The 20,640-nt window shown below is 49.1% G+C and overlaps 1 protein-coding gene across 3 annotated transcripts in view; it reads right to left on the reverse strand.

Moving 5' to 3' along the window:
- Positions 1-1,758: 1,758 nt before the first annotated feature.
- The window catches only part of PKNOX2 (PBX/knotted 1 homeobox 2), a 268,739-nt gene continuing 249,857 nt past the window's right edge, over positions 1,759-20,640 (reverse strand). Inside the window, exons 11-13 of one of the 3 annotated variants that reach the window (XM_030918734.1) lie at positions 6,029-6,105; positions 4,977-5,155; positions 1,759-3,963 (exon numbers count right to left, since the gene is read on the reverse strand). In XM_030918734.1, coding sequence (XP_030774594.1) covers positions 3,737-3,963; positions 4,977-5,155; positions 6,029-6,105 — 483 coding nt within the window. In that variant the 3' untranslated portion in view covers positions 1,759-3,736. The remainder of the gene's footprint in view (positions 3,964-4,976; positions 5,156-6,028; positions 6,106-20,640) is intronic. The other 2 variants (XM_030918735.1, XM_030918736.1) reach the window with 2 other exon arrangements.

Below are 20,640 nucleotides of genomic sequence, written 5' to 3' on the forward strand. Positions count from 1 at the left end.
ATTGCACTCCAGCCTGGGCAACAAAAGTGAAACTCTGTCTCAAAAAAAAAAAAAAAAAAAAACCAAAAACCCCACTTTCAGTTGGCAGCGTGGGTGAAAAGACGGCTGGCAGAACTTGACAGAAAAACTTAGGGGGGAGAGTGTAGGACAGGCTACTCTGCAATTTCTTTAGAATAGTGTTCCTTAAAGTGTGTTTTGTGGAATATTGGTATAACTTGAATAGATATTACTTGAAAAAAAGGGAGTTGGAGCAAATCTGGGAACCACTGAAACAAAGTTAAACAGGTTTCTTTCCTGCAGGACTTTTCAGAGCCTTTAGTATAATAATGTGCATGATGAAACTCTACTAACAAAATAGAATATGCAGTTAGGCTAATTTGGGCATGGATTTTTTTTTTTTTTTTTGGTAGCGTATCTTTCAACAGTGTGTTCCTTAGAAACCACTGTCTTAAAGCACTGTTGTCTTCCCGGCGCTGGAGGTGATGCTCCAATCATGCAGTTCTTCAGATGTTCTCCCTCTGCCCAGAGAGGCGGGGTTTCTGTTGAGTTTGCAGAACTCTCTCCAGGTGTGAGGATGGGGAGGGAGGTTGGGCTCCTGAGGGCAGTGATGCAGGGAACTCCACCAGAGCTGGTCGGAGCGCACTTTGCCTGTGCAACCAACCATTGACTTCCCTATCTTCCACCTGGCCATGGGGTGACCTGCCAGTACGTGCAAACTCTCCAGCATTCCTGAACGTGAACAGAACGTGAACAAGGCACTCCCCTCCTGCTTCTAAACAGATGCCCCAGACCTCTCAGCAAGGGTGACTGAGGAAGGTACCCTCTCGTCTGGAGATGACAAGAAGGCCTGCCTCTCACTTCTGTGGGGAGATCAGCTGCCCCTGAGTTTCTTCTTGCCTGGGGGATTATCGTGCTGACCCCTGGGATTCAAGGGCAGGCTCCCCGCTGGACACAGCTCCAGGGTGAAAGGCGGCAGCCAAGACTGCCTCTCCCTCCCGCTGCCTGGGACTTTCACCTGCTGATCAGGAAACAGTGGGCACTGAGGTTAGGTGTGGGGCCGTGGTGGCACCAGCTTCAATCATGAAATCCTGTAATCCCAGCACTTTGGGAGGCCGAAATGGGCGGATCATGAGGTCAGGAGATCGAGACCATCCTGGCTAACACGGTGAAACCCCCATCTCTACTAAAAAATACAAAAAAGCTAGCCGGGCGAGGTGGCCGGCACCTGTAGTCCCAGCTACTTGGGAGACTGAGGCAGGAGAATGGCATAAACCCAGGAGGCGGAGCTTGCAGTGAGCTGAGATCCGGCCACTGCACTCCAGCCTGGGTGACAGAGCGAGACTCCGTAGACTCCGTCTCAAAAAAAAAAAAAACAAAAAAAGAAATCCCTCGTGGGCTGAGGATGGAAATGGGAAGGCAGAAGCCTTTGAGGGAGGTGGAGTATGGTGGACATGAGGGACCGGATTCCTAGCTTCCGCTGCCGTCGGGGAAGCTGTCAGGAGAGGGCAGTGCAGAGCTTCCTTGCCTTCTCTCCCTAGCTCTGCCTTACAACTGGCCACACACAAGGTGAGTGTGCCGAAATTGGCTCTTCCTCCCCAGACAGGGCAGCTGAGCTCACACAGGACGCACATCTACCTTGTCCCCTTCCCTGGGTAGTCAGGTGTATACTGAGGCCTCCAAATTTTGTCTGGCCTCAGGTCCCATGAAAAGAGCAAAGGATTGCCACAGCAACCACAGAAAGAGAATTGTGCACCAGGGTTACGGTAGGTAATAAGATTTACTGAAAACGTCTCGGCCACATTCAGTACTGGTTTGGTGGATACATCAGAAGGAGGTTGCATAACATTAGGCAGGTGGAGGGGCTGGGAGGAAGAGATGTGGGCACCTGTGTGCCAGTGTGCCCGTGTTGGGGGACACCTGTCCAGGTGGTGAGTGGAACGGGGTGTGTGTGTGTGTGTGTTAACAAGAGAAACGAACCAGAAAAGGAAATGCATTTTATCCCACTGCACATTGCAAAAGTCTCACGCCAAAAAAGCTAGACTTTCCTCTATGTTGGCATCAAAAGGGAGTAAAAAATGATTGGATCACCCAGATTATAAATAAGATTATTTGTTTCTCAAAAATCCCTATTAAAACATTAAATATCAGCTCTTTTGGGGGAGAAATACATTCATTTCAGGGAGACCTCGGAAGAGTGACCATCCTTTTGCTCTACCCCAACCAGGTGGGGGAGGGGAAGCCCCGCGGGTCCCCTCCAGTTGAGCCAGGTCGCCACTCACATCCTGCCACTGAAGGAGATGGCTAATGCACAATTTACAAATGAAACTGCACGTCCATTAAATTAAACCCAATGGGAAACACACATGTGACCAGTCCTGTCATTCACAGCCATGGGGTGAGAGGGAACAGGAGGAGAGAGTGCCAACCAAGGGGGTCTGGAAGGTGGGTGGGAGGGTATGTGTTAGGGTGGACAGTGGAGAGCCTCCTCCTCCTCCTTCCAGGGGCCCCAGTTCCTCCAGGGCTGTGGACAGCAGGGTTAGAACAGCAGGGTGTGTGGGGTGGGCACCCCCGCAGGTCTTGAGTGCCATTCTCTGGGCCCTCCCCCACAGTCTGGATATTGATGGGAAGGGGGATGTAGCACCTTCTCCAACCCCTGGCTTCCCACTGGACTAGATGCCTTCCAATGTTTCTTCTGCCTTCCGTGAAGGACAGAATGAAGAAAGGAAGCTGGAGGCTGATGGAGCCAGCCTGGGAGCAGAGGGATGGCCGTGGCGACCTGCGGGGTGGAAAGATTCCCAGATAACCTATTTTCACCTTCTCTGAAGGTCTATGGAGGGTTTGGAGCACTGAGGGTGGGAGCATCTAGGGTAAAACACCATTGTCCTGTTGTTACAGGAGCTGAGTTCTGTGACCACCTAGGGACAGCTGTGGCCTCAAAGTCACCTTGATATGGCTCCTAGCCCAGGGTCTTCCATCTCCTTGGCTCTTGGAGTCAACCCAGAAGGGACTCCTCTTAACCTCCCACAGGTTGAGCCCACCAGCTTACAATTTGTTTCCAGGAGAGAGTGAAGGGCACTGTGGCTCCCATCCCTCTCTCCCATGTCCATGGTTGCTGTGCGCAGAGACAGGGCCTTGGAGGGATGAGCTGGAGCCTGGTGGATTCCAACCCATTCTGATCTGCAAGATGTGATGCCACAGGCCCTCCCACTCCTCTGGCCACTGGTTATGCTTTGGGGCTCCCTCCTGCCTTTGAATGTCTGTCAAAGGAGCTGAGAACCTTCTGGGGATGAAACTCAGTCCCCCTTTGTCTCTCCCCTTCCTTCTAAGTCTGCCCCCGGAGCAAAGGCCCACTCTGCGAACAGCACCAATCTGCCTCACAGTGCAGGGCTTGTAAACGACTCAAGTCCTTCCATGGGTGGGGGCCATGGGTGCCATCTGTCCTCAGGGATTTGGTGAGTCCAGATCTCACTGCTGTCTTTCCATACAGGCTGCTCGACTGGCCCCGCCAAACAGAGTCCTTGGCAGTTCCGGGGAAGTGGGACTGGCGTCCTCGTTGAAGCTCGGTGGTTGGGAAGGAACAGGTGTCTCCTCTGCCTTTCTTCAAGCTACTGATTTGGGGAAGGTAGAGCCCAACTCCCTCAGTGCTTCCTGCCCATGTCCCCTTCCCCCCCACCCTGAAGGCCTCCCGGCGACACTCCTCTCCTGCTCGATGATCAGTGCCATCTGGGCTGCCCGACTACTCCAGGGAGTCACTGTGTTCCAAGCCCAGGTCGCTGACATTCGTTGTCTGCAGCTCGTCGACCTCCTCCTCCAGCTCCTCCTCTTCCTCCTCTTCCATCTCATCCTCATCCTCTTCTTCTGTCCCATCCAATGAGTCATCATGTGCAGCCATCATAGCCTGCTGCATGGCCATGGTGGCATTGTCTGAGGACAGGGACTGCAGGTTGTCCAAGTTGATGGAACCTGCGTGAGAGAAGCAAGGGTCAGGACGAGGCAGGGGCTGCTGGTCAGGGCCAGCACCTCTGTGTTGGACAGGGTGTAATGGACTGGCTCATAGAGCAGTGAACTTCTCCTTTCTAGGGCTGCCCAAGTCTGAGCTGGACAGTGCCCTGGTATGAAGTCTCCCATCCATTCACTTGTCAGCTACTTCCTGCCCCATTCACTGAGCATTTTCTTTATGTGTTGACCACTTTTGACTTTCTAACAATTCTGTAAGGCAGGTATTATTATCCCCATTCTAAACAGGAGGAAACGGAGTCTCAGACAGTTAAGTCATTAACTCAAGATGACATTGTCAGTGATGACAGAGTTGGAATTCTCTCCCAGGTTGGTCTAGTCCCCTAAATCTTTTTTTCCCCCATCATAACCCATAAGATGATGGCTTAGCACAAAGGAACCTGTGTGCAACCATACACATACACGTGTGCATGAGGTTATGTGTGCACACACGCACACCTACACCCCACTCCCCATGCAGAGCTATCTTCATGTGCCAAGCTATAAAATGTCTAGCTCATTGAATTATTCATTGTGCACTAGGCGACTGGCAATTAGAAATGTGTATATGGAGGGTGTGATGGAGAGGCTGGGAAAACTGAGCTCTTCCTGGCCTCTGTTCCCGAGCCAGCTGCCTGCCTTGGTATTTATAGATGGCCCTGGCTCCCGAGGAGCTGTGCAGATACTGACTGCTGCTAAGGAACTCAGATGGGTGCGGACATAGGGGCCTCTGCTGAGCAGTCACTGACTTGTGTGACCACCAACTCCCACTTGTCTTTATGAGAGTGCATCTGGTCTGTTAAATTATGTTCAAAAACAGCCCCTTCTTTAGGGCTTTGGGGAGGGATAATTGCTGTGACAGAGCAGTGATGGGAGCCCAGGTAAGGAGACAGCCCTTGAATCTTTGCACAGCTTGACCTAAAGAAGCTCCAGGAGCACCCCCAGCCGTTGTCTAGGGTGCGCTCAGCCCCAGTTCTTACCATCGGGGTTTGTCCCCGGGGCACCGCCCTGCTGCTGCAGCACCCCTGCAGCGATGGAGTTGGGCCAGAATCTTTGGGTGGGCCGGTGCTGAGACTTGATCTTCTTGGCTTTGGGAGCAGGGTCTGGGTTGCTGGCATCAAGCATGGGCTGCAGGATGCGCCTCCGGGCATTGATGAACCTGCCCAGAGGTAAAGTGGAGACCTGGTGAGTCACCGGCTGCATTGCCTTGGGGTGGGGGTAGGGAGGGTAAAGCTGCCTTCAGACTCCATTTCACAGAACAGATCGGGGTTCCCATCCCGGATGTAGAAGCCCAGCAGGGAGAAGGGCCCTGGGTACTGAGAAGTTCATGAAATCTCCTGGGGCTTGGTAACTGCAAAGTCATATGGGAAGAATGCATGGGGGGTCAGAAATCCTCGTTCAAGACCTTCCAGGTTGAACAGAGGAGGAGAGCATAGTAGTCATAGGCACTAACCTCTGACTTCTCTCCAGAGGGCCAAGGGCTTGGATCAGGGCCCTCAACTTGGGTCTACTTCCATCCAGCCAGACCTTGCTCTCTGAGCTCCCCATGACAGCCCAGCCAGGCACAGAGACTGGGAACGCTGACATCCCTGTGGGGTCAGAATGGCTACTCTTCCTCCCTCTCCCCACTCCCAGCTTTGCAGCATGTTTTAGTTTCAGTTCACATGGGGGTGGGGTAGACCAGATGACCACGGGCCTCCAGTGCACGGGTGCAGGCAATCCTGTCTCTCTCTGCAGTGCAGGTGGGCTGGGTGCTTAGGTGGGCGTGGGTTTTCTATTCCTCAAGGAGCTTCCAGGGATGTGCCTGACACAATGTCCCAGCAGAGGGCGCTGAGAAGCTGCAGATGAAGCCACAGGTGCCAGTGTTGATTCTTGCTTTCTGCTTCTAGCCCAAATGGGGGGACTGGCATGGTAGCTGGGCTGAGATTGAGGCAGATCCTGGCATGTGAGTCTCTTTTTTCTGCTACGCATTCCCCTGCCCAGAAGGTGTCCCCTGGGTATGGCAGCCTGCGCGCAGATGATGCAAACTCACCAGTTATTTACTTGCAGGAGGGTGAGGTTGGTCTGGGCTGCGATCTGCCTCTTCTCGTCCTCCGTGGGGTAGGGGTGCTGAAACGAGAGGTGGAGGCTAGTGAGGGCTGGGCACATGCTGGTCTGGCCCCGCCGAGAGACTGTGCCCATGCCATGGACACTATCCTGAGCCAGGCAGCCCGAATGGTTTGGGAACCAAAACTGGGGAAGTATCTCGTTTGCTCTCCACAGAGAATGGACCTAGGGCTTGGAGGAAGGCTGCCCCACGCCCGAGACTCCACATCTCAGACTGGCCAGCCCTCAACTGAGCCCACACAATGGGGAGCCAGGGAGGTTTCCCAAGACCAGGATGGTTCAGTACTGACAGCTTCCAAGGCACATCCTTCTCACTTGATCCTCACTGCCGCCCCCAGCAGGCATTGTCAGTGTTAGGGTTTCCAGTGTTAGGGTTTTCCAGCCTCAAACGTCCACAGGTGGTAAGCAGGTGAATGGATCAATCTAAGTTAACTGATATTTACTGAATATCTACTATGTGCCCAGATTTATGCTAGGCATTGCTAGGAGACAGAAGGGAAGTATAATAAGTACTACTTGTATAGTGCTTTATAACCTGTAAAATGCTTTCATGCATTTTATTCATGAAAAAAATCATTTTATTTAATAAAGCACATCATTAAAACTTGAAAGGTAGGCAGGTTAGGCATTGTTATTCCCACTTTGCAGATGAAGAGACGGAATGACCCCTCCAGTGTCCCCCAGATGGTAGCACCAGCTCAGATCTCCTGATTTGGGTCCAGTCTTTCTTCCATTGCTTCGCGATGCCACTTTACAGGACTGAGTGGAGGTGAGAAAGAGAGCGGGGCAGGTGTCTCTCCCAGTCCCCGCATGCTGTAGCCCGTGCACTGACTACGCGTGGACAGGTGTCTCTCCCAGTCCCCCGCATGCTGTAGCCCGTGCACTGACTACGCGTGGGCAGGTGTCTCTCCCAGTCCCCGCATGCTGTAGCCCGTGCACTGACTACGCGTGGGCAGGTGTCTCTCCCAGTCCCCGCATGCTGTAGCCCGTGCACTGACTACGCGTGGGCAGGTGTCTCTCCCAGTCCCCGCATGCTGTAGCCCGTGCACTGACTACGCGTGGGCAGGTGTCTCTCCCAGTCCCCGCATGCTGTAGCCCGTGCACTGACTACGCGTGGGCAGGTGTCTCTCCCAGTCCCCGCATGCTGTAGCCCGTGCACTGACTACGCGTCTGTCTCCCTCTCTCAGACTGTGATTCAGGAGGGCACCAGGATACTGAATGTATCCCCAGTGCCTTCCACATACAAATGACATACAAATGCCTGCTGAGTGAAGCAAAGCAAAAACAGAGCACTCGATGCTGTGGTTTGGGTGATGAGCACTGTAGAGGCTAAGAAGGAGGAGAGAAATAGGTGCTGGTCAGAGCGGTGGGGAAGACAGAACAGGTCACATTAAAGGATGAAAAGGCTCTCGGTGTCAGTGGGAAGAGGGTCCTGACCCCATCAGGAGGGAGGCCACATGATGGCTGAGTCTATGCATTCCTAGGACTTGTTCAGGCCACCGCCCAGTGCCTGGCACCCAGCAGGCGTGCAATTAAGGCGTGGCGAACATCTGAATAAGGCACAGTTTTGTCCTGGAAGCTAGAGGAGGTTTGGGGGCTCTTATGGCAGAAGATCAAGCCATCCAGCATCCTCAGGCTAAAATCATTCCTTTTGATTGGAGTGGTATTAGAAAGTGGTGCTTGAGCTGTCTAGGGTCCCCGAGATGGGAGGTCTCACAATCTGGCTCTATTATGACTAGCTATGAAATCTCAGGCATGTCACTTAACTACACATCATCAAGTCATCTAACAAATAAGTGAAATTACACTTGTAAAACGCTCAATAAAAGGTACCAATACTGTTATTATCAGTGTTGGAAGGTGCTTAAAACTTTGAGGAAAAAGGTTGCGATCAGCAGCTTTGGCGGTACTCTCATTATCGGCGGAAAAGGAGAGCAGCGTCTTCCCTGCCTCAGCATCCCCCAAATGAAGCGATCAGGACCATGTGTTGCTTTAATGCAAACCTCTGACCCTGACCACCCTGCCAAGGCAGCTGGGACTTGTGATTCATACAATATTAAGATTCTAACAAGAAAGAAGGCACATCAGCATTACAGGTGACAATTTTATTCGAATTGGGAAGGAGCAGAGGGAGGACGCAAGGAGGGAGTGCAGACGGCCCCAGGGGGCAGAGGGGCAGGGACTCTGAGAACTCTGACACCTTGTGGGGTCGAGCCCTAGTGCCTGGCTCCAACCTCCCTATTTGTGGGAAAGAGCCAAGCAACCTCCTTTTCCATAGCCAGCCGGTCTGTAGACAAAATGCAGCAAAAATATGGTGACTTTTTGGCCTTCCCAGGCCCCAGGGCCTTTCATGCCTCCATGCCCTCACAAGTGCTGGCCCTCCTCTGGAGCGCGCTTCCTCCCGCCTGTCCTCGGATGCTTTTCTGAGCTTCTGCGAGGGCCTGCCCGACTCCCTGAGGCAAAGCTGGTCATGGTGGCCTCTGAATGATCGCTTTTCACCCACTAGCTGGCAAGATATGTGTCCCCCACTAGGCCATGAGCTTCTCTCAGGGAGGGACCCCATCTTATTAGACATTGTTTATTCCCAGTGTGCAGACCAGGCACAGTCTGCAGATAGGCAAAGAGGCCAATGTGGAAGGATTGTGTAGGGAACTGAGGAATGAACTAGCACAATAAGGAGATACAAACTTGTTTCTTGAGCAGAGCTAGCGGCCGTCCTGGCTGTGCCGGTTCACCAGCCCACAAATGCTGGGCATCTGCTGCATCCCGGGTGCTGGCAAGCAAAAGGTATCTGAATTTAAGAGCGCACAGACTAGATGGAAAGAATAAAAGGAGGAAAAAGCTTCTCTATTAATGGGAAGTCCGTGCTAAGCACCCCTTTGGTGACAAAAGAAGAAAGTCTTTAGGGAAGGGGATTTCAGTTGGGCCTTGAAGAATGGCAAAGCCATTCTAGTAGAGGAGAGGATGATGTTCCAGGCAGGAGCCTTGCACTAGGACTTATGTTTAAGCCAGTAGGATGAAAATTTCTTCTACTGTTAACAACCTCCAGAGAAGAAAATCCTTCAGCCTTCCTTGGAAGAATAATGTTTGCTTTCTCTAAGGAGGCTTCTGTTGCTGGGCCCCCATTCTGAGTAGATGTCACAAATACACAGATTAACATGCTCCAGTCTAATGGGGAGCTATGAGAAGCAAGTGCCACCCAAAACTGGCTAGTTGCTCTCTTATGAATGAGTATATAAAGCCCCTAACCACTCCCTGGTGCAAGTCCTCACCACCTATCCCTCCTGGAACCAGTATCTCAGGACACACGCTGTGGGGGCCATGGGGTAAGTAGCAGCATTTAGCAGCTTTGGGGACAGGTGTGTCGGCCAGAACATTCCTGGCACCACATCTGAGTGGTCATGGGAGCAGTCCAGCTTGTACACACCTCAGACCACATGATTCCCGAGGACAGAGTCAAAATAGTCCTGGCTGCTGGACAGACCATGATTGGGTCAGTGCTACTTTTAGTACAACTGGCCAGGCTTGGGGCCAAGGACGGGAAGAAGAATCAAATGAGATCACGGCAAACCATCAAGCCACAGTGGTTGCTCTCTGCTCATTATTGGAGGGAACTCCCTGGAGTTGGAAAAGAAGGGCCCAGACAGTAGCTCTTGGGAAGCAGACAATCCTTCCTTGAAAAATAAGTATCTACAGCTCATGAAAAGCAAGGGGAAAAAAAAGAAAAAGAGGTACAGAACAGACTAGAAGATGACAGAGCCTTCTCAGGGACAGCTGGAGCCTCACACGACTGGGCAGTGCTGCCAGAGAGTAAAGGACCTTCAGAGATGGGATCAAGTCTTGACCCACCCCTTAACACTGTGTGACCCTGGCACACGCAAATGACCTTTGTTTTATGTCTTCCATCCTTAGATGGGAATAGCAAAACAGTGCCTACCTCTTGGACATGGGGATGATTTAACGAGACAGTGCAGGGTAAGCCTGTGTGCTCCACTGACTCGCTCAGTGCTATGCACTAAAGCCTCCAGGCATCATCTAGTTGAATAGTCAAGGATTCTAGGAAGGGAATTGTGGTATTGACACCAAGTAGGTGTCTCACGGCACTGTAGTTGCCACCAGGAAGTTCCTCTGAAATCTGACCTCAACTCTTTCCCATCTCTCTCTGATACCTCCCTACATAGCTCCATAACACAACTCTCCTCTTGACTAAACTGACGCTAAAAGCATCTTTCAATTGAAAGAGTGAGTTCTGCCCAGACATGGTTCAGAAGGAAGCTAAGCCAGTGCTGGTTCACAGGTCCCTGGACATTTCTTTCATGCACAGCCCATTGGCAATTGTCCTTCCACCTCCTAGCCATGCAGATCTCACCACGAGGTGGGCCAGCTCACCAAGGGATATAACAGATGGGAAGCCACAGCCTGTCAGTGTCAATAGACACTGGTGGAGTGGGGCTTGGAGCCTGATTCAGACCAGCGAGCCTCTGTTAGGTTTCCTGCCATCAGCAGCACAGCGCCAGAGGCCACCACACGCTTTTCCCCTTCCTCTCTCTCTCGACGGCTGTGGGGCCACGGGCTGCTGCCAGTCATCACTCTGGGGTGGTTCCACTCTAGGAAGGCCAGAGACCCAGAGGAAGGCAGTCAGGATGGTGGGGAGCCCCACATTGCCCACATTCCATCACATCTAAGAGGCCATCAATGGTGAGATGTACCCAATTTCAGAAATGTTAAAATGGAAAACAAAAAAAGCCTTTTAGAATAAAAAGAAGCACAATAAGTCACCGAAGAAACTTCTCTTTCTGTAGTCATTGCGCTTGTTCAGGCTTTCCATTCTTTCATTTTTGTTCTCATTTTTATCCCTGCTCCCCTTAAAACTGTGAACGTGCAGTAAAGTACAAAGAAAAGCAAACACCCATGTAACCACCCCCAGGTCAAAAAAATAGGATACTACCAGCACCCCACAAACCCCCTTCTGTCCCTCCCAAACACTCCTCCAAAGATCTGACTTTTACAGTAACCACTTTCTTGCTTTTCTTTACAGTTTTACTATCTGTGTTACATCCTAAACATGATGGCCTAGTTGACATCAGGTTTTTGAACCTGATGTAAATGGAATCATTCATCCACGCTGGTTCTGTTTTACTGTAATTGTTCATTTTAATCGCTGTGTAGTTTTCCACTGTGAAAATACACTGCTGTCCCGTTCTTTACCTTCCTGCCATCTCAAAACTATTCTCTTTCCCTCCGGTCTCTGTGTCAATCTATCCTTCACAATGCCAGCAAGATGGGTCCTTCGTAACCTCCCCCAATCCCCATCCCTGCTTAAGTGAAGCCCTCTTGGATGCTCCTTCTATGAGCTCTGAGCGCTTGCCCTATCTAGGATTCTTCCTACTACAAGGGTGATCTGTGTAGTTAAACTGCCTGTCACCCCAAGGGGCAGGCTGCAAGTGTTTTGAGAAAAGGGACCATGTCTTTCTTTTCAACCCTACTTCAGTGGCACCAAGGAAATACGTGTGGCAGGTAGTAAGTGTTCAGTACGCATCTGTTGAACGAACAAACATGGGGCCTTCGGAGTAACTGGTGCTTCTCACCATTTCCTGTGGGCATCTGCGGGTTAGAGGGGAGCGGGGAAAACATCAGTGATTGGACCCCCCGGGAGCTCCACCTGGAAGCAGGTTGCTCTACTTACTAATAATGCTGCTTTTTCAATGATCGTTGAACGTATATTTGGGGAGGATGTGGAAGAGAAAAAGGGGGTACTTAAGAGTCCATTAAGGCACACTGGTTACCTCTCTAAAGAAGACTTGGAGGCAGTACTGTTAGAAGTAGGTGAGAACATGGACTCTAGAGTCAGACTGCCCAGGTTTGAATCCTTGTGTTGTCTCTAACCAGCGTGAGACCTTGGGCAAATTACTTGGTTTCTTCTTCTGTAACATGAGAGAGATAATTCCACGTGCTTCAAGGTTGTTACAAGAATTAAATGAGCATATGTGCATATATGTATGTATATATATGTATATAGGTGTATGTATGTGTGTATATATATGTGTGTTTGTGTGTGTGTAGCTAAACTGATCAGTACCAGTAAATGAGTTAATATGTGAAAGCTATTTAGAACAGTGCTTAGCGTACGCTGTGTTTGCTAAATAAATAACAAATAAACCTACGGCTTGACGCATGCGGCTGTGTCTCTGAAGAAGCTACAGGTTGTTTCCTGGCAGATGGCAGGAGCCTCCCAGCAGCCCCTTCTGTGAGCATACAAATACTCTCATTTCTTCAAATGGTTTTTTTTTTTTTTTTTTTTTTTTTTTCTGTATGTCCCAACCCCTGTATACTATGATGGGGACATTTTATCCTAACCTGGGTCTTAAGCTTCTTGGGGAATGCTGTGAGGTTGTAAATCTCCTGCAGCCATTTTTCAGGTGGACTCTCTTAGAGCTGCAGGCCCTCTGGAGTGTCCTGGGGCTCAGTGCAACCCAGGGGTCTCCTGTACCCCTTCCCTTTTCAGCTCCTCCATCCAACCCTGCAGCTGACTAGACTGTTGTCGACAAGGCTCAGTCTTGGATGGAGAAGCGTCAGTCTTCCTCCTTCCCTGGGGAGTCACTGCCAGCGGGGCACACACCCTGGGACCCCGCTACACCAGGGGATGCCCTGACAGTCAGCCATCGCTCCTGGGGAGTAGGAGGGCAGCTTCTCTCCAGCTCCCTACAGTGAAGGATGGGCAGGGAAAACACTCACACCACAGGTAGGAGTCTGAGGTCTAACATTTCTCTGGGACAAAGAGAGAAATGTAACCAAGAACCAGCTGGCCTGGCCTCCTGCCTCCTGGTAGCCTTACATGAAAGGCCTTCAGGCACAGATGCCTGAACAGCGTCTGGAATGAAAACAGTCATGGCTGGGGTAAGGGGCCGCAGGTGTCCCCAAGCTTCAAGAGTGAGAATAAGGGGTGAAGAGGATTTGATGACCACAACAACTTGGAGCGAGTGCTCATTCCCTTTGGCCAATAAGAATCATAGTGGCATTGATGATTATCTAAGAGATAACTGTCATCCAAAATGACCCCTCCTTTTTCTCTTCCTACCCAATCCTGAATCCTAGCCATCTTCATAAGACCCAGCGCAAATGCCAGCTTCTCCAACCAAACCCTATTAACCAACATCTCAATATTACACAGAGCTCTCAGGGTCCCTGTGTCCAGCTTCTCCCACAGGGCAGGAGCCCTTTTCAGCCAGCATACCCCAATAAGGTATAAGTGTGCAGACAGCGATGTCCTCAGCCCTGGGTGTGGCTTGCAGAGTCTGCAGCAGCAAGAGCTCCCTGGCTGGTCTCCAGGTGTAAGCAGCCTAGTGGGTTTGCTATCATTCTCTATGCATGCTGACATAAAAAGTGTCAGACAGTGGCCTGCAAGGCCACCATCGCTCAGTACATAGCCCTTCACTCTGATGAGTAGGAAGGCCTTTCCGTTGAACTCATGGCCACCCGCCAGGCACTGTGTTTTCTACCTTATTATCAGTCCTATTCACCACAGGTAGCATTTCTATCTCCATTTTATAAAAAGGAAAGCAAGACCAGAGAAGTTCATTAACCTGTTCCAGATCACACAGTAAGTAAAATTAGAGCTTGGACCAACTTCAAGCCTATCTGCCTCCAAAGTCCTTGCTCCGTGTGCTACACCATGCTGCCATAAAGGAACAGACTGCCCAAGTCTTCTTTTCTGCAGAAAAATATCCCCAGACCCCTCAGCCGCTCCTCACATGATATGCTTCCTGTTAATGTGTGTCACTGGAACAAATATCTCCCCATCCTGCCTGCCCCCTCTGAACACGATGTCAAAGAACCTTTTGCAACCTGATTCTACGGCCTGAACCCACTCCTCTGGCTCTTGAGTCCCTCGAGTGTCCGTGCTTGTATAATAGCACTTGATTACGTCATGGGTTGATCTCTCCTGGCTTATGTGTATCATTTATTTCCCCAGTTATATGATCAACCCCCTTAGTGCTGAAATCATGTATTATACCTGAAATTTGGGTGTTTGTGAAGAGTTACATTATTTGGAACTTAGATCATGTGGTTTTTTTTTTTTTTTTTTTTTTTTTTAATCATAGACAGAAGTTATTCTAAAAACAGGCAGTTTTCCTGACTAGTCCTAAAAGCCACTTTGGTTAAAGGTCTGTGTTCAAGTGGGGAGGGGTCCATGAGCTTCAGGAAGGACAGGCAAGAGACTGATCTCTGCTTTCAGGGTCAGAAGCAGACTGGGGAAGACTCCATGATTGATGCCTGTGAACCTTCAGCGTCTCCTTTTTGTGCCCTATTGACACGATGCCACAGTTCCTTTTCTCACAAGCCCCTGGGTTCTGTGTCACCCTATAGTCAGCATGCTGAATCTCAGGCCTCTGGCCCCCCTGACTTCAGGGTCAAATGCCCTGAAACTATGTTCACAATGATCTAAATAAGCTTTCATCAGATTCTCAAAAGATAGAGAGGCTTAGAGAGGTTGAGAGCAATAAGAGAGGCTTAGAGAGGTTGAGAGAAACTTCTCTGGCACCCCATTCTGGCTTGGCTCCTCAAAATGCTGTTAGAAAGTGTTTTAACCTTCATCTTCTACCACCAACAAGCACTGGCATTCTTCCTATTCTTTTTTTTTCTTTCTTTTTTTTTTTTTTTTAGATGGAGTCTTGCTCTGTCACCCAGGCTGGAATACAGTGGTGCGATCTCAGCTCACTGCAAGCTCCACCTCCCAGGTTCAAGCCATTCTCCTGCCTCAGCCTCCTGAGTAGCTGGGACTACAGGCACCCAACACTACGCCCAGCTAATTTTTTGTATTTTCAGTAGAGACGGGGTTTCACCATGTTAGACAGGGTGGTCTTGATTTCCTGACCTCGTGATCTGCCTGCCTCGGCCTCCCAAAATGCTGGGATTACAGGCATGAGCCACCGCACCTGGCCCCTATTCTTTTTTCTTCCTTTTTTTTTTTTTTAATAAAAAACTCAGCTTTTTTGGGGGGAAATGTGGCTGGGAACAGGGTCTTACTCTGTTGTCCAGGCTGGAGTGCAATGGCACAATCAGGGCTCACTGCAGCCTTGACTTCCTGGTCTCAAATGATCCTCTTACCTCAGGCCCATGAATAGCTGGGACTACAGGTGCCTACCACCATGCCTGGCTAGTTTTTTGTATTTTTGGTAGAGATGGGGTTTTGCCATGTTGCCCAGGCTGGTCTCGAACTCTTAGACTCAGGCTATCCACCCACCTCAGCCTCCCAAAGTGCTGGCATGATTACAGGTGTGAGCCACTGTACCCTGCCCTTTTTTTTTTTTCCCTTTTTTAAACAGAAGAGGTCTCACTATGTTGCTCAGGCTGGTCTCGAACTCTTAGGCTCAAGTGATCCTCCTGCCTTGGCCTCCCAAAGTGCTGGGATTCCCACTGTGCCTGGCCCCATTCTTTCCATGAAGCTGATCTTAGCTGAGTAGGAATAGAAGAGCAAGCTTTTGAACTAATTCATACTAAGCTGTGAATAAATGATGGCCTCATAGGCTTTCATAGTCATTGCTTTTTACAGGGATTGGATAGTTTAAAATGGGTCTCTAATAGTGGAATTTCATTAAAAAAATTAATCCTTAATATGTATGCAAGTGGAATTTCAGACAGTATGAGGAAGTTAAAGGAAAAGGTAGCAGACAAGATATTCTGGAACAAGAATGGGCCAGTCTCTCTAAGCCATTTTCTTGTTTTTTTTTAAGGGGTTCTTGCTGTCCTCCACAGGTTCCCCAAAAGTTTTGCAGTTTCTTTCAGCATTTTCCAAGGCAAAGCCAATTATGGAAACTCCCAAGGCGAGACTGGAGGCATTTGCACCAGTAGCGGTACCTGTATCGGGACAAAGAACCTTCATGCTCAGGTGCTTATTCTATTCTCACAACAACCTATGAGCTGGATATTGTGGCTCCTGTCTTACAGCAGAGGAAACAGAGGTTTAACAGGGTCAAGCAATCACCCCAGCTTGACAAGCCCGGTAGAGTGGGTGGTGAAACTCAACCCAGGTCCTGCTGCAGGTACCACATCCTTTCCACAGGCTATGTGGTTTCTAAGATACACTGCCATTCCTATGTCAGGCGTGTGGATGGGTCCTGTACATGGACCTTTGATAGGGATACAGCTAGGTACAGTCAACCCCCAGTATCCGTAGGGGACTGTTTCCAGCACCCCTGGTGAATACCAAAATTCATGGATGCTCAAGTCCCTGATATAACATGGTGTAGTATTTGCATATAACCTACAAACATCCTCCCATATACTTTAAAACATTTCCAGATTACTTACAATAACTAATACAATGTAAATGCTACATAAATAGTTGTTATACTATGTTGTTTAGGGAATAATGACAAGAAGAAAGGCGATACATGTTCAGGACAGATGCAACCATCCACTTAAAAATATATTTTCAGTCCAAGGTTGGGTGAATCCAGGGACTCAGAACCCACAGACACAGAGGGCTGACTGTAATCCCTTCAAGACTTAACATAACGCCCTGCACAGGGGAGGTAGCGAGGCATGCAAAGAATGTGGAGTGACCAAAGGCAACACCAAGGCACAGAGGCGACTGGCTGGGCTTCACCTCCACGTGCCCTCCTTGGCCCGGAGCCCTGTGCAGCGCACACGCTGTTCCTGGGGTGCAGCCGCTCCGCCTCCCCCCAGCCAGAATGAACCCTGCGTATGAGGTTCTCAGGTTGGGGGAAGGATAGATGGGCATCTGACAGAGTCTAAGATAACAACAGGCACAGAATCATGCAGAGTATACCCATCATGGCAGCAGGACTTATGAGCCAAGAAGCAAAAGCAACCCTAAAGTCCATCAACTGATAAATGAATAAACAAAATGTGGTTCATCTGTACCATGGAATATTCTTCAACCACAAGATGGAATGAAGTACTGATACATTGTGCTAAGTAAAAGAAGCTAGGCATGAGAATCCCACAATTCCATTTATGTGAAATGTTCAGCATAGGCAAATGCATAGAGGCAGAAAGTGAATTTGTGGTTGCCAGGGGCTGGCAAGTGATGGCTAATGGGTACAGCCTTTCTTTTTGGGGTGATGAAAATATTCTGGAATTAGATGGTGGTGATGATTCCACAACTCTGTAAATATACTAAAAGCCACTGAATGCCACAGTTTAAAAGGGTAAATTTTATGATATGTGATTTACGTTTCTATTTAAAAAGTCACACAGAGAAGGCCCTGGGTGCTTTTTGTGAACTCAGCTTTTGTGACCACAGCAGAGTTCACAGGAAGGCTCTGGAGCGAGCCCTCGGCTCCTTGTGGCTGAATGGAAGATGGGGTGGTGGATGGCAGAGTGCAGCTGGATGCCACGTCAGGCTTCTGAATGTGATGAATGGTGTGGGGGAGAGGTCAAAGGCAGCATCACTGCGAGGTCTGAAGACTGGGACCGGGCATGTAATATCCCTACACCTCTCCCAGGACGGGGCTCCACAGCTCCACTGAGAGTTGGGGTTCCTCTTTGCTTTACCCAGACTTTGCAGTGGGAGCCGAGAGATGTCTGTGGTTTCTTGGGTCAATGTGGTGGGTAAGAGATTAGAGCCTCCAGTTGCATAGGTCAGGGTTCAAATCCTGTGCCACCTGTCATCCATGTGACCTTGAGAAAAGTTTTGCCTTCTTTGAGTGTCAGTTTTGTCACTGGTAAAACGAGGCGAATCGTATTACCTCCTCCTAGGGTGGTTGTGCGGGTTAAATGAGATGATGCCTTAAAGCGTTTAGTGCAGAACCTGGCATGCTGCAGTGGTTAATGCAGGAGAGGCTCTTCTGGTGGATGGCAGGGCCTGCTGGGGCCTGGTCTCCAGGATCTCCCGCACACAGTGCATATTCTGCAAAGCGGCTCATGTGCTTGGCTGGCAGCAGCACAGACAGATGCCATAGTTTGGGATGGAAAGGAACAGAATCATGTGGCAGGTCAGGAAGACTCCAGGATCTGGAGCAGAACGGGCGGAGTAGAAGCTGGGGAGCAGGAACAGTGCCTACCTCTCCACCCTCCAAGAGAAGGACTGTCTGCCATGGGCTCTCAACTGACCTGAGTCTGCTATGGGATGATTGCTTCCAGCAGGAGTGTAGCCTCTTTCAGCCAAATGCAAGAGCAAGAAAATGTCACTGGATTCTTCAGGGACGTAGAGGCAAACAGCTAATGGATGAAACCATCCCAATCTCACTGCAGCCTAACAGCAAAAAGGCTCTGGGATTTCACCTCCATCTCGGGAGCCTTCTATCATCTGAATACTTTTTTGTGGCTGCCAGTGCTGCAGAACAGTAGAAATGACAAGAAGCCCCAGACACAGGACAAAGGGAAGCAAAGAATACAGACTTATACCCCAGGGAAAGAAGACAACAGAAACAACCAGTATTTACTGCAGACGTTCTCACAACCAATCCCTATTTGGCAAAGTTTGTGGATTAATCGATGGCATGTCCATTTCTTCCATAAACCGTTAGAATTGTTCTCTGCAGCACTCTGAATGCTTGAGATGAGAAGGCTGTTTTGTAGAATATCTGTTAGCTACACTATCTGCTTATCTGAAAGCCAGCAGTGCTCGTATCCAGACTGGTTTATGCCAATTCTGTGTTATTATTAATAAAGTATGTAAATTTCTGTAATTTAACAAACTCTTCTGTAAACCAATGAAATAGGAGTGCAAAAAGCGTCACTGTTGGTAAGTAGAAAGTTTTCAAAAGTCTTGAGGCCCAAATTTGCTTACAAATGCTGAATAGTTAGGATCAGATGAGATAAACATAAAGGACTGGAATACATAATAAAAATATGGAAAGATCTCACAGACAGATTGGTTCCCAAATGTCAAAGTTGTAATTCCACTTTCCATTGAGGTGGAATTTATAGATGTTACATTATAGGAGAGGTTTATGCAAGGAAGATGACTAACAATCAGAAAAGGACCTTAGTCCTGTATCAAAAGGTTAGCAAATGAATGTATACGGTATGTCCATCTTTTAAATTAAAGTATCTCTTTTGAATGGTTGTTTCTTTTTTAAACTAAGTTTTTCAATCAACCACAAATTAGTTGTCCCAACTGCACTGGATGTGAGAACATCAATGACATATTTAGGTCTGTCCTTACTTCATACCCTTTCTGCTCTTCTTTCCCAAAGCTGACCAGCTCCTATTGGCCTGACACTGTGTCTCCCTAGAGTTGAGTTTTTCCAGAATTACAGTCTCAGAGTTGTTCCTCAGAGCAACAGTGAAAACACCAAGAGGGGATGTAAAGCGCTCACGTAAGTTTGGGAGAAGCTTCGAACCTTACCCCTCTTGCAAATTCACCATGCCCCTTCGTCCTGTAAGAATAAAAAGAATACACTATGGAGGCCAAGCTGGGCAGATCCCTTGAGGTTGAGTTTGAGACCAGCCTGGCCAACATGGTAAAACCCCACCTCTACTAAAAATATAAAAATTAGCCAAGCGTGGTGGTGGGTGCCTGTAATCCCAGCTACCCGGGAAGCTGAGGCAGGAGAATCGCTTGAACCTGGGAGGTGGGGGTTGCAGTGAGCCGAGATTGTGCCACTGCACTCCAGCCTGGGCAACAGAGTGAGACTCTGTACCCTACCACGAAAAAAAAAGTCTAAACTTTCTATAACTCAGATTGGCCCAAACTTATTTCACCATGGAACCTCTTTTGGGGCGCGAGACCTCATAAATCCTGTAAAGCTTCATACCTTGGGAATTAATGCTGTAGGGCTCATAGAGGAATATAATGTATGATCCTTATTTTTGAGAAATTTATGACAGAGTCAGAGATACAAGAGAGGCACACACATCTACACGAAGAACGGGTAAGTCACAGTATTGTCAGTTACTCTTAGGGTCAAAGGAGAGTAAAATCAGTAGGTGTTATAGATGAAAACAACAAATCAGCCATCTACCTCTGATTAATATTCACACATTTTGGGTCTTCAGCCTCCAAAACTTGCTCTTGGTCCACTGTTCTAAAAAATTCAAAGGGAACTGATTTCTTAAGTGCTATGTGCTAGGCCTGGCTCTTTATACATGTTTTCTCATTGAATTTTCACAACCATGGGAAATAAGTATTATCTTCTTCTTTTTTTCCAAGAAATAGAATCAGGGTATTCACACTGCTGGTGGGAGAGCCTCAATTCATACCTCGATCTGTCTGGTTTCAAATCCTGTCTTCTTTCTACTGTGCCTAGTTATGAAGAGCCTTTATAGTGTCTTTCCTGAAGCAGCTGGGCTTTGGTGAGGGTGTGTCCACATGTGCATGGCTGTGTGGCCCAGGCGTGGCCTGCCAAGGACAGCTGGGTCTGCTTGTTTCCCTAGAGCAGCCTGGACTCCATTCTCTTCCTCCTCCTCAGTCCCAAAGTTCTGAGCTCTGACTTTAGAGGCCCAGTGGCCACTCCCCTTGCCTCTCTTGAGGCCACTGTGATGAACTGGGGGAGGACTCTGCCAATGTTAAGTGCGTCATGAATGGCACCTGCACCTGTACACACTGCCAGGCTAGAGAAGGCAACA

The sequence above is a fragment of the Rhinopithecus roxellana genome, chromosome 15 (assembly GCF_007565055.1).
Source record: "Rhinopithecus roxellana isolate Shanxi Qingling chromosome 15, ASM756505v1, whole genome shotgun sequence".
In the NCBI taxonomy this organism is placed as follows: Eukaryota; Metazoa; Chordata; class Mammalia; order Primates; family Cercopithecidae; genus Rhinopithecus; species Rhinopithecus roxellana.